The sequence below is a fragment of the Narcine bancroftii genome, chromosome 10, assembly GCF_036971445.1.
Source record: "Narcine bancroftii isolate sNarBan1 chromosome 10, sNarBan1.hap1, whole genome shotgun sequence".
Lineage (NCBI taxonomy): Eukaryota > Metazoa > Chordata > Chondrichthyes > Torpediniformes > Narcinidae > Narcine > Narcine bancroftii.
In genome coordinates, this window is record NC_091478.1 from 11046111 (window position 1) to 11060598 (window position 14488).

General features: G+C 39.0%; 1 protein-coding gene across 7 annotated transcripts in view; it reads right to left on the minus strand.

Annotated features, from left to right (window-relative positions):
- Positions 1-14488, minus strand: part of LOC138744158 (microtubule-associated protein futsch-like) — a 210573-nt gene that overhangs the window by 24168 nt on the left and 171917 nt on the right. For 6 of the 7 annotated variants that reach the window (XM_069899816.1, XM_069899815.1, XM_069899814.1 and 3 more), the window contains 3 exons: positions 9226-10504; positions 1022-1082; positions 465-690 (listed from right to left, as the gene is read on the minus strand). In XM_069899816.1, the coding sequence (XP_069755917.1) occupies positions 465-690; positions 1022-1082; positions 9226-10504 (1566 nt within the window). Of the gene's footprint in view, positions 1-464; positions 691-1021; positions 1083-9225; positions 10505-14488 lie in introns of those variants that run through there. The other variant, XM_069899817.1, reaches the window with a different exon arrangement.

Below are 14488 nucleotides of genomic sequence, written 5' to 3' on the forward strand. Positions count from 1 at the left end.
ATGGAGATGTATTTTCATTTCATCCATCTCTCATTTCATGAGAATTCACTATAATGGCACAGAGATGGAACTGGGCCAAATCCCATTTTCGAAGTCCCAACTGATCTATCCATGAATGTTCTCCTCTGGACCAGAGACTATCCTGTATAGTGTGCACATAAGAGCTCCATACAAAATACCGCTTGATCTTCATTTACATCATAGCCTTCAAAATTGAAATGCTGGTTTGGGTTAATGACTCTCAATTGGATTTTATCAAATAGCAATTAATATTGCTTTCAAAAGTTAAAAGTGAAAGCTCTAAAGATGCACTCCACTATGTTAAGGGAGTGGTTATTCAATTGTATCGCAATGATGTTGGATTATTTTGATTTTATAAAATGTAAGATTTGCAAAACAAAACTACGTCATTAAAATGATGAATTTGACTTGAGATTGTATAAGTAGCTGCCTTCAAAACTTACCCGCTGAAGAAAAGTTCTCATTTTCAAATTCAGAATTCTCATTCACAAATGCAGACAGGTCCGAGGGCTGGGGATAATCAGGTTTATCTTCCTCTAATTCAGATTGTATTCCAGAGTAGGACCATTTCTGATTTGTTACTGAGGATGCTAGTTTCTCTTCATCAGTGGCATGGTCCACTGTGCCAATTACTGGTGGTGTTTCAGGGGTAGTGAGTGGAGTTGAATCCTTAAAACATGAGCATAAAAAATAGTCAATTTGATATTGAACTGAAGCAACATTGCCAGCCTGAAGATTGTGAATTCTCGTCAATCCAAAGGGGAGATTCTTGGGCATTCTATAAAATATTATTCCAATCCAGAATTTCCTCTCCCTACCTGAAATTCACATTAGAGCAAACATAATGAACATCGCCCTATTTAAAATAATAAATATATTAACATAACATTCAAGCTCTATGAATTCTTGTGGTGTATAAATAACCTTTCTGACTGTCACCACCCTCCTTCCATGTCTATATTGATAATATGATTGTGAATTCATATCTACATTTACTGACCTGTGAGGATGTTTCGGAGAGTGAGGTTCGCTTTGGGGATCTCTTCACCCTAAAAGTATTTCTACAGATGGAAGCAATACATTTAAAATCTTCAAATGTACCCGTTATTATGTCACAGAGAACAGTTAGAAATACTTAAGATAGACTGATTAGCTGAATACTTAAAACACAAAGGCCATGTAACCTCTGAAAGCTCACAATCCTTTCAACGTGTTGACTGAAAAATATGACACCAGCTTACTTTAAACTGCACCCAATGGCTGTATAAAAACAAGGTTAACAGAGGGATGCTGCTGTAGGCACTGGGTCAATATGTCTTGAATAGAAATCTAAAACTACCCCAAAGATTCTCCAAGATTCCTGTCCATCCTTAAATCATAGCCTATAGGAGTCAATTTGAAGTGAAATTTTCACCACATTATTTAATTCTGTTAATAAACAAGAGGCAGAATTGTTACTGCCTCAAACTTTATGAAATTAAAGGGGACCACTGGACAGAATCACAGCACAAATTGATATCAGAACAATGATTTGATCTGAAGAACATCTTGCCTGGTCCATGAGATGCAACTTTCAACTTTTTTTGCAGATGCTATTGGAGAACTTGACAAACCATTTCTAGCGCAGGTGCAGCTCAAGAGGACATTTTTTAAAAAAAAAGCTGTCTTATGGTTTTTTTTTAAAGAATAAAGTCGATGAAAGCATAAGGACAATAGATAAAGACAGGCAAGTGCATCAGCAGTTCTGAAATGACAGCAGCAGGACACGTACACAGAGCAGAGCCAAGCAGACAGGACACAGATTTGGATGTACTTACGACAGAGAGCAAAATGACTTCACTCCTTCTACAGTCCTGTGACATAGAGACAGATACAGAGAAAAGAGACGGACAGCAAGAAGGAACTGGTAAGGAGAATATGAACAAACACAAGAAACATTTTTCTAGGAAGTAGGACAGATCCCTTTTTATCCAGACTTGTACTCTTAATATACTTATAAATGGATCAGACAGAACAATTTGACAGATCAGCAGAACTCTCTGCCCAAGAGCCCAACAAACGGCAGAGAGTTCTTCAGGAGGTTCATTATTCCCATGAAAACATATGGAAGATATACTCACTTGCTAAGTGCCAGTTCCCAACCCATTTGCAGTATTCAAAATAATATACACTCTTATAATATTTGGTTTGGCCAAGAGTGGATCACATTAGTGCTTGAGAGGAAAATCTTCAAATGAACAAGACTTTGGTGTGTGTTCTTCACATTGGGGTTGGATGCAGTTTTATCAAAATTAAGAGTCAGTCCAGTTTCAGATTTATGCATGCATTGGTCATCCTTACAACGCCTCACCAAAGAATGATTTCCATTGGGGTTATCCCGATAGTGCCAACAAAATGAAATAAGGGCTTAGTTTTGGGCCCAAGAATAGCAGCCTGACGGGGTGGGGAATAAACATGGAGCCTGTTCAAGCTACTGTGTCATTTCCATTTATGTTCCACGTTCAGCTAAGTTAGATCCACATCTCCAACTTTTTAAATTGGAGAGCGGGCCAGGACACCGCATCATTAGGAGGGGATTGAATTGATCCTGCCCAGGTCTTCCGGGTAGGAACCTAGATGGGAAATGGGAAACTGCAGAATTGAGAGGTAGAGACTACCTCAGTAAATGTATCTAAGATACATTTGAGATACAATAGGAGAAATAGGGTTTACAGGAGATGAACAGATGAGCCATGATCTTACTGATGGGACATTCCTGCTTATTATGTTCTTGCATTAAACTTTCTGTTAAAATGTAGCTGGTGTTATTAAAGATTCCTCTAAATAAAAAAAGCATCCAACAAAATCTCGGTGGATCTCGTTCTGTTGCTGTAACCTTTCTTGTGAGGCACCAAGGAAAATCCTGGAGAATATTTCCAAACCCCGAAAGAGAGAGAGAGAAAAAAAATGGGGAAGAAACACGAAGATCTGTAGATGCTGTGATCGTAGTAACAACACATTGGAGGAGCTCAGCAGGTTTTGCAGCATCCATAGCTAGATAACTGACATCTCAGGCCTGAGCCCTTCTTCAAGATAAAAAAGTTTTTTTTTAAATCAGCCTGGAATGACATTCACCAACATACTCCCTTTCTACTAGCCAGGAGTAAAATCACAGAGGTGTAATTTGCTCAAGCTGTGAGTTTGCTGAGAAGGGTGACAAACCAACTTGATTTCAACAATGTGATACTGGTAAGTTGCACCTCCAGGGTCTCACCTGTGTACCTCTGGTGAACATCCCACCCACACAAGAGAGAATAAGCAACAATATGGAAGATGCCTGCAAAAACCTATGGAATGGTGCCTGAGACAAGTAAATTGTAGGGAGGAGGGCTTCAAAAAGCTTTGACATGGTGAATAGGGGTCCGGGGGAGGTGGGGGGTGGAGGGAGGGAGGAAGGAAGGAAGGCCATGGAGAACTGGAGACAAAGGTCTTAACATCCACTACTGTTCTCAAAGAACTCTGGAATTTTAGCAGCTCCAAGTCTAATTAACAAGCTGACAACTTCTGTAGGGGAAGCAAGAATTATTACAGTAAGATTAGTAATCCTAAAAGATAAACCAAATGTTTAAAAAATAACTTGGTCCAGCCATGTTGATGCCATGGATGAAAATCCAGATCAACCTTATTTTTCAGAGGCTTCAGGAAACTCAGCAAATGTCCAATATTTCAGATGCATTACAGCCTGGGAAGGGGACGGCTCTGCCCAAGACCCCAAGAGAAGGCAGAGAGTTGTGAGTACAGCAAATCAATCGCGTTCCATCAACTCCTCCCATGTCTCCTGCTGCCTTGGGACAGCTGCCAGCATATTAAAGGCGCGATCCCACTCTGGCCACACTCTTCTCTCCACTTCTGTCAAGCAGAAGATGCATGAACTTGAAAGCACAAAGCTTTTAATTATGGTTGCCCTAGATCATATTATCATATTAGATGGATATGACCAAGGCTTGGCATAATGTAACTCGATTGGTTTCTATCCAGAGTTATTTTTAAGAAATAATGTCTAATCAACAAATATTGATGGATTTTAATTACATTTATATTAATTTTGACATGTATATGATATGACTTTTTTTTGGTATATTAGTAGACTTTGTATGTAGGACTAATATGTTAAACTCAATAAAAAAATATTTTTTTTAAAAAACACAAAGCTCCAGATTCAAGACAGTTCTTTTCCTGGTGTTATCAGACATGAAAGGATCCTTCATTGACAGACAACATTGCCCCTTCACTGTTTAAATGTTTTTTTTTTCCCCTCATACTCTTGTTCTTTGACCAAGTAACATTACATATTGCACTTCCTTTTATATTTTGCGTTTAAATATGGGTTGACTTGCCCGTATCCTGGGACTCATGACAATAAACAATTCTGAAGGAAATGGCAGAAGTTATAGTTGATGCATTGGTGGTCATATACCTTGAATTCTGGGCAGGTCCCGGCAGACTGGAAGACAGCAAATGTCATGCCATTTTTTAAGAAGGGATGTAGGCAGAAGACTGGAAATTATCGGCCAATTAGCTTGATGTCTGTCGTTGGAAAAATGCTTGAAGCCGTCATTAAAGATGAAATACTGAAACTTTTGGAACGTAAGGGATCAATTAGGCAGACGCAACACGGTTTTAGAAAGAGAAGATCTTGTATGACAAACTTGTTAGGATTCTTTGAGGATGTAATGGGTGCAGTGGATAGAGGGGAACAGGTTGATGTTGTATATTTGGATTTCCAGAAAGCGTTTGATAAGGTGCCGCACAAGAGACTTGTCAGTAAGTTACAGGAAAGTGGAGTCCGGGGAAGTATATTGGCATGGATCGAAAATTGGTTGTCTGACAGGAGGCAGAGAGTCGGGATAAGTGGGAGTTTTTCAGGTTGGCAGAGAGTGGTAAGTGGTGTGCCACAGGGGTTGGTGCTAGGCCCACAACTGTTCATCATTTACATTGATGACTTGGAGGAGGGGACAAAATGTGGTGGAGCCAAGTTGGCGGATGACACCAAATTGAGTGGAAGAGCAAATTATAATGAGGATGTGGAGAGTCTGCAGAGGGACATAGTTAAGCTGGATGAGTGGGCAAAGGTCTGGCAGATGGAGTACAATGTTAGTAAGTGTGAGGTTATCCACTTTAGCAAGAAAAGTAAAAGAGCTGAATATTATTTAAAGGGTGAAAAACTACAGCATGCTGTGTGCAGAGGGTCTTGGGGGTGCTTGTGCATGAATCGCAAAAAGTTAGGTTGCAGGTGCAGCAGGTTATTAAGAAGGCAAATGGAATGTTGGCCTTCATCGCTGGAGGAATTGAATTCAGGAGTAGGGAGGTAATGTTGCAACTGTATAAGGTACTGGTGAGACCGCACCTGGGGTACTGTGTCCAGTTCTGGTCTCCATATTTGAGGAAGGATATACTGGCTTTGGAGACGGTCCAGAGGAGGTTTACTAGGTTGATCCCTGGGATGAAGGGGTTGACATGATGAAAGATTAAATCGTCTAGGATTGTATTCGTTCGAGTTCAGAAGAATGAGAGGAGATCTTATAGAAACATATAGAATTATGAAGGGTATGGATAGGATAGACGTAGGAAGGTTTTTTGAGTTGGCCCCGGGGAAACTAAAACGAGAGGACACAGTCTCAAGATTCGGGGGGAGTAGATTTAGGATAGAGATGAGGAAAAATAGTTTTTCCCAGAGAGTAGTGAATGTTTGGAATTCTCTATCCAGGGAAGTGGTTGAGGCTGCTTCATTAAACATATTTAAAATTCGGTTAGATAAATTTTTCCATGATAGAGGAATTAGGGGATATGGGGAGAAGGCAGGTAGGTGGAGTTAGGACATAAATTAGATCAGCCACGATCGTATTGAATGGCGGAGCAGGCTCGATGGGCCATTTTTGGCCACCTCCTGTTCCTACTTCCTATGTTCCTACGTAACTTGCTCGTGGCTTTTATTTGACATTCCCTGGAAATTCTTTACTGTATGCAGTCAGGTTAATTGAAATGCATTCTCCAGTAAAGCATTTCACGTACTCTATAAGTTTTAAGATGGAATATCTTTAAGATGGAATTGTACTTAAAAGTTTTATTTATAGAAGTTGGTATTCCGCAATAATTATAGGCTCATGAGAAAAAAAGACAACAAATTTATAAATTGTGGTAACGTCTATTGGTTTCTCCATAATAGTCTCCTGAGTGATTGATGGTGCATCATAAATCATTTTTTCAATACCATGCTACTGTGTAGGTGGTTCTATTTGCTTTTCTAAGTTATGAAGACAATCTCTACCTAACTGTATAAAAAATTATCACAAGATCCTACTCAAATGAATTCTTTCTCTGGATTTCAAAACCCAGCTGCTCATTCAGACTTAAATGTTTTAAACATTTTATTAAAACATAAACTGTCAGAGATCAAGATTGATTTTTTTTATCCCTAAAAAGATAAGTTTATCTTTCTTGTATCGCTTCCTGATATACTGTCTAAAGTATAGATTATTGAAGTCAAATGTTTACTTTCGGTTTTATTTTAAGTTCAAAATATTTTAGTAAAGTGTAATACTAACTACCATATCATATAATTTCATCATATTATTGAATGTCATTTCATCAGCTAAATAACCAAGTGATTAGCAATGATCAATTCAAAAGGCAGCTATTTCTGATGTAATTACGTAAACAAAAACATTTGTCAGACTTTTAAGTCTGTGTGAGTCGCAGCATAATCATATTTCTGAGCAATACCAATGTGGTGCAGCTTTTTCTTTGCTGGTTATGACTTACCAGTATTATAAACTGAAAGAAGGTGTGATGATTAAGAAGAGATTTTGATTTGTATCTGTGATCATGAGAAAGAGTTTCTAATGTTACGAGTTAAAATAGGGGTGTTTGTTCACCAATGCAAGTTCTTATAGGTGGGAGAGGGAAAGAGAGGGCAGTAATGATTAAGATCGGAAGGTGGTTAGATAAAGAAATGCTTAAAGAAAATCTCCGCTTCAATCAGTCTCCCATTCCCGCCCCCACCTTCAATTCTCTCGTACGAGTGACACAACGAGAGATTTCCAGTCACTACTACAATTCATTTGTTTTCTGTGATTCTTTGGAATCTAACAATCTTTTGGATAAAAACAGAAAAAGTTTGAAGTATTCATGGACTGCTCACTATCCCATTTCCACTGGTAAAACGCAGGCTTCTGCTGACACCGTGGTCAAGTGGAAAAAAAACCACACAAATGCTGGAAAAACTCAGCAGGTCAAACAGTGCCTTTATGTAGCAAAGGTGAAGATACATCACCAACATTTTGGGCTGGATGAAGGGCTCAAGCCCGATCACGGCCTTTGCTACATAAAGGCACTGTTTGACCTGCTGAGTTTCTCTAGCATCTGTGTGTTTTTCCATCCATTTACCACTGGATTCTTTTGGAGCAATACACTCGGTTCTCTTTTCTACAAATTTAGAAACTGCACTAATGTTTCCTCTACAAAGCTCAATGTCCATTTCCGTGCCAATTATATTATTTTACCATCCTCATTTTGATGTATCACTCAGGTTTCCAAAAACATTTGAACGCTGTGGTGTTGTCTGAATGATTATGAAGCATTTATTTTATTTCCCATTGCATTAAATAGTTCAGTGATAAAAATCATCAGTTGTGTCACCAAAAAAAGCAATAAATCATTCATGATCTGATCAGAATTATGGAAGGTGTGAAATAATTCCAGATACTGGAATAAAAATAAATGATCTAAGAACAAATTGTCTAAGAACCTAATCAGTTAGAATATAATTACATACATTTCTATCTGATCTCATGACCGTTGAAGACTGAAACTCCTTTCACCAATGTGTACTTTCATTCAAAAGCTACAGTGAGTGAAAATAAAATCTTTGGATTTATTAAGCTTGTCTTTTTAAGTTACCTCAGCCTTTATGGCTCAAAATATTATTCTAAAGACAAAATTCCTCAAGGAAGTCCTTGAGAAAGATTAAATTGATGGTCTGATGCTTTCAAAAATAAATTAGTGTTGCAATTTTAGATTCATATTGAAGCTGTGATAATTAATGCTATTTGGTCTTTAGGTAGAGAAACATTGCCCCTTCAAATTATGGCTACAAATTTACATTCCACACATACACAAAGACATGTATTCCCACTTCATTATGGATTAGCTAGAGGGAAACCTCAGAAGGGAGGGAAGAAAAACCACGTTAAACAATCTACTATTTGTCACAGGTGTGGTTGACCAAGCTGAGAGGACGTGAAAGGGACCAAGAATCTTTAGGATTCTCACAGAGGGAACAGAGGACTAGTTAACGAGCCTTATGTGGAGGCGTTCATAGAAGGCTTCCTATTTTCTATTTGGCCTGTCTAGCACTGCTGAGAATAATTAATACTTGATATTAACAATTTTAATATTAATAATTAATACTCTTCTACAATCTTCAAATTGTTCTCTTTGGAGAAAAATCGATAGCACATAAAAATGACAAAGACACTATAACAATTAAACTTAAAATGTTCACAATGTTATAACAGGGAAGACGAAATGGTTTGTGGGCTCAAAACTAAACTGATTTAAAAGATACTGTAAAAATCCTCTCTCACATCTCACCCCAAGAGGTTGATTATTTCACAAATGCCCTTGTGAATATTTCTATCTCCATTCCTAAAGACCATGGAATCGTGCACCCTTTTGCAGAAAATAATGAACTTTTCAACCTTTCGGATGTGTGACTGGCAATTTTAAAATAGTGCCCAATGCCCAAAAGACAATTAGCTAACTGATCCCGAACGATGTACATAAAAGTACAGATTAATGAGCCTGTATTTCAAATTTAATATGTATTCTCTTCTTCTTGGTAGGCCTTCCCTATCCTATAATAAATCTTGTTTCCACAATTCTGGCAATAGTACCTTAAACAGTTTCCAAGAAGAACGCATGTATAGTAGACAGATGCAATAACATTGATCCCTTCCTTCAATACTATTTTATATCAGGGCCGCCAACCTTATATTTTCATAAATAAAATTGATCTCATCAGCAAAAAAAGTGATTCCCGTCGGCAATATGCAGGCATTTTCCAAAACAGACTTTATTATCGGATAAGTCACGCCTCTGAAAAACCTGAAAAGCACTATTTTAAATGTTAAGACTTTGAACATTTCACTGAAAGTTAACACTTACGTTTTTAAAGGTAGCCTCTTTTTCTTTGATGACTTATTGATACTATCCCCCTCACTTGCACCCATGTCGTCGTTGACCTCAAAAGAAGCAGCAGAATGAGAGGGAGATCCTGAGATTTTTGTGGATGACTTAAATGGATCTGCTGAATGTTCACAGTTGTCTGTGTCCATCTTTGATGAAGTATGAGGCAACTTGGGGGAATTTGGGACCTGTACATTGGTGTTAAAGGGGTTGAAATTAGGATCATCCCATTTAGAAGGGTCAAATGAATATGTAGTCTTTGGAATGGGGATATCATCAGGATCGGTAGTGGAGTAAGATGGAGCACTATCCACCTTTTCAACTGTTGGAACCTTTTTGATTCCTAGCTTTGGCTTTCTTAGTGGCATCTTCCCACCAGACTTTTTGCCAAATTTTTTAGGGATTGGTTTTCTTTCTGAAGTTTCAAAGTTGTCTTTATCCTCAGAATAATCAAATTCTAGCCTCACTGCATGGCCGACAACTGGAGAATCAGACCCTCTGCCGGAGTCTGTTGACACTTTGTCCAATTCTTTTAATCCAACAGGAGTGGTCTCACTTTCACTCTGTGCTGCTGGCTGTAGCTTATCTCCACTGGCAAATGGATTGAGCTCAGAAAGGTTATATTGATCAAAACTGTTAGAGGCCAGAAGAGACTCTTGTTGGTTTATACTGTGTAAACTGCTGAGGGAGGATTCAGATGCATTCGCTTCTTTACTTGTCTTGGGGACAGTTGTTCTTGTTTGACCTTCAGTCAAGGTTGGGGCCTCTGTTGTTTGTTCTGCTGGCGTCTCCGCTGGCTTTTCTGATTTGGTCTTCTTTTTTAGAGATAGTGGCCTTGGTTTCTTTTTCTTAACACTTGGAGCATCGGAGGCTATGCTAAAGGCCTCTGCCGGCAAAGTTTTTGCCACATCCTCCAAGCCCCCATCACCTGGAATTCCAGCAGATTTTCGTGAGAATGGCGGAGACTGTGGTGCTGGTGGGCTGGAGGTGGTCAGTGTGTGCGGAGACTTCTCACCGGCTGGTCTCCCAGGCTCAGAACCTTCTAGCTTTGCCGACAAGCTTGGAGCTGAAGAGGGCTGAGCATGGAAAGAGTCCAAAACATCAAGACTATCAAAGTCAATTTTATAAGCTCCACTGCTGGCTATTGGTTTATCTTCATCAAATACAATTGAAGCTGACTCAGGGAGGAGTCTGAAGGAATCGGTTTTTTGAGGCGAGCTCTCAGAAGCAGCAACAATCTGATTATCTGGAAAAAGAACTGAAACAGAAAATAAATTGTTGACTATACACTTCTAATGGTTATTAAAAAATGCTACTATGTATTATTTAAATGCACTTTCATTGCCCCAATACTCAAAATAATCCAAGTATTTTACTACAGGCAGTTAAACATATTTAGATTTACAATATAATTTAATTCTTTAAAAAGCAGAAAGTCCGTGCATTTGAAAGCAATCATATTTGATTCATTGCAATATGCAAAATTAAATCTTAAAAGTATAATAAAATATCAACTTATTTTGCCATCTGCAGAAAGGAATCAAACAAACTCTTCCAATCGATGACATTCCATTGGTCAGGGATCACAGATGCAGGAGTTGGCCATTCAGACGACAGTCCCCTAAATTCCTCCTTTCTTTCCATAATCCCTCAAATTACTTTAGCTTTTAGGACCATATCCAAATCCCTCTTGAATATCTCTAATGAACTGGCTTCAAGAATTTTATGTGGTATGGGGACTTCCAAAAAAAAAAAATCACAAACCTGAGCCGAGTTTCTCCTCATCTCGGTCCTAAATGACTCCGCCCTTGTTCTAAGACGGAGAACCCCTGTTCTGGACTTCTCCAACAATCATGAACATTCTTCCTACATCTAATTAGTCTCATCCTCTCAGAACTTTGTTTCAATGAGATCCCTTATCGTTCTTCCAAATTCCCTGTCCACCCAGTCTTTCTTCAGATGTCAGTCCTGCCAGCTCAGGAACTAGTCTGGTGAACCTTCTCAAACCAACTCCCTTCATAATAGTCACTCAGATTGCCTGACGTGGACTCTTTGTTGAGATTACTCTTCTCCCAACAAAAAAAAACTTCAAGATAAAGCTCATCATGTTTATTACTGGTTCAACCTCCCCCTCCATTCCACCTATTTTCTTCTTAACTTTTAGTCTTTGTTCAACCCTGAATTTAGCTCTGTATTCTCTGCATCCACAAGACCTCCTATTTCCATCTGTGTGCTGTTACCAACCTACTTGCCTTGGCCTTTCTGTCGTTGCCGCTTCAAATACCCCACCCCATGCTGGTCTACACTTTGTATGCTCTTAAAACTTCTGTAATAGTTCATTACTCTTGTGACAAATCTATTTTAAAACACATCTTCACCAATCAGCGTGATAATAGAGTGGAGGCGGTGCTGTCAAGTCATTTGACCTGCTCATTTCTCCAGTGAGTTTACTCTTGCAAATATCAAAACATTGCTACCACCGGCCCTTATCATCCATTTGAAACTATTACACTTGAAATTCTTCTTCGTTAAATTCATTGCTTTGCATACAGATTTCATTTTAAATGAGCCAGATATTTCAGGGGCTCAACATTGCTCTATCAATGACATTTTAACTTATTTTGTATCTGCAATATCTCTATGTAAAGGGTCAGAGAAACTCTAGATTACACCATCTCATCAGGGTTTATCCAATGTTTGTTCACCATCCAAAGAAAATCCATTTCCTGTTGCAGTTGGTTTTGGCGCACAATAAAATTGTTTGAATCAACTTATTTTTCACCAAGCACTTGTAAAAACCTGAGCGATAAATGGGGATATAACTTCCCTCTTGAAGAATTGTTGTTGGAATTGACCTCCATATTCTTCAAAGTAAAATTCACAATTTACGCAGTTGTTTTAATCAACCAACCATAAAGCTTGTGAAAAGATGGATCCATAATGTAATAAGATGAAAGAGAGAAATAAGCTGAACTCTGAGGAGAGAGACTCTTTTGCAAACATCCTTTTACTGGGTTCTGCATATACTAAAATGTGAAATCAAAATCTGCAGAATTAAAAGAACAGAACATAACCAAAATGCACCAATTTGTTCAGCTACTAAATACTCCAACAGGCTCTCTTGTTGAATAGATTGATGACACAATGAGGCCAAAAAGAGACATCGTGAAAATTTTGTCATTGGAAACTACTTCAATACAAATGTCACAATTACAATTCTGGGAATAGTAGGAAAAGCCAGAATGAGGAGTGACCGAAAGTTAAGTACTCGTAAGATATGAACCATGATACTGTGCTGTAATCCTCAAACTCCTTATTTAAGGGTCCCTTGGAAATATCATTGTCATGTGGATCGCAAGAAAACATGCCACCTTCACAACTCAAATCACATTGAATCCCTAGGATTAAATTCGGGCCTGACCACCAATTGACATTTCCCTTGGAAGAATAAATAGAATGCAAAGGTATTGGTGGTCAGAATAAAAGTTAACATTCATGTTAACCCCTTCACTTGCAATTCATTAGAAATTAAACTCTCTGGTGCATAAAGAGTAAGATTCCCTGATTATAGGGAATAGTTTTAACATGGCTTTGTGTGTGGTAGGTCATGTTTAACCAATCTTATAGTGTTTGTTGAGGAGGTTACCAGGAAAGTTGAAGAAGGCTGTGGATGTTGTCTATGTGGACTTTAATAATGCCTTTGACAAGGTCCCACATGGAACATCAATCCAAAGCTCCCCTCCTAACTTTGTGAGCACAAATTTTGCCCTACAGCTTAGGAATCTGAGACTGCAGATCGTGAGTTCTTTCCAACCCGATCAGCTCTGTATTAATAACACAGTGGCAATACTTTGGAGAACGATGTTACGCAATGTCTCCAATGAGGTATAAACATACTGAACCCCTGTATTACTGGGGAAAGTGCAAGGATTGCTTCCCTCACTTGCAAGTGCAAGATGAATCAGCAACGTGCTTCAGTTGGACCTGAAGAATGAGTCACGAACAGACACACACAAAAAGTGGGAATTCAAAAGTCAGCTATCAGGTTGTCAATAACTTTTGAAGACATGTCACAAACCACATTAATCATTCCTACACTTAAAGAAGAAGCATAAAATACTGCAAGTTTTTGAGGAAACCAGAGGAGATACAGTGGATGTTGCTCATTTGGATTTTTAAAAGGCCTTTGACAAGGAGCCTCACGTGAGGCTGCTTAATAAAATGAGAGCCCATGGAATCACAGGAAAGATACTAGCATTGGCTGATAGGCAGGAAACAGAGAGTGGGAATAAAGAGAACCCATTCTGGTTGGCTACGAGTCACCAGTGGTTTTGCGCAGGGGTCGGTGTAGGAGCCTGCTTCTTTTAATGTTGCATATTAATGATTTGGATTGCAGAATAAATGCTTTGTGGCTGAGTTTGCAGATGATAGAAAATTAGGTGGAGGGGCAAGTCGTGATGGGGAAATGGAGAGCCTGCAGAGAGACTGAGATAGATTAGGAGAACGATCAAAGAAGTGGCAAATGAAATATGATGTTGGAAAGTGAATGGTCCTGCACTTTGGAGAAAATTCAAAATTCAAGGTGTAAAGGGACTTGGAGAGTCCTTGTGCAAGATACCCCAAAAGGATGAGTCTGTGCTGAAGAAGGCAAATACAATGTTAGCATTCATATCTAGAGGAATAGGATATAAGAGCAGGGTTGCGATGTTGAGGCTTTATAAGGCACTGGTGAGGCCTCACCAGTTTTGGGCTCCTTATTTAAAAGATGTGCTGGCATTGGAGAGGGTTCAGAGAAGATTCACCAGAATGATACATGGATCAGCATATGAGGAATGTTTGACGGCTCTTTTCTGTACTCCTTGGGAGTTCGGAAGAACGAGGGGGTCCTCATAGAAGCCTTTTGAATGTTGAAAGGCCTGGACAGTGGCCAAGTTGTTTCCCATGGTAGGAGAGTCCAGGATAAGAGGGGACAACTCAGGATTGAAGGGCGCTCATTTAAAACTGTAATGGGCGGAGGAATTTCTTTAGTCAGCCAAGTCACTGGGTGAATTTAAGGCAGAGATTGATAGGTATCTGAATCGTCAGGGTATCGAAGATTATAAGGAGAAGGCAGTGGTGCTGAGGGGACAACGGATCAGCTCATGAAGGAATGGTGGAGCAGGCTTGATGGGCTGAATGGCCTGCTTATGCTCCTATATGGTCTAAGACATTCTGCCAATGACGACAACATATTCCACATGCT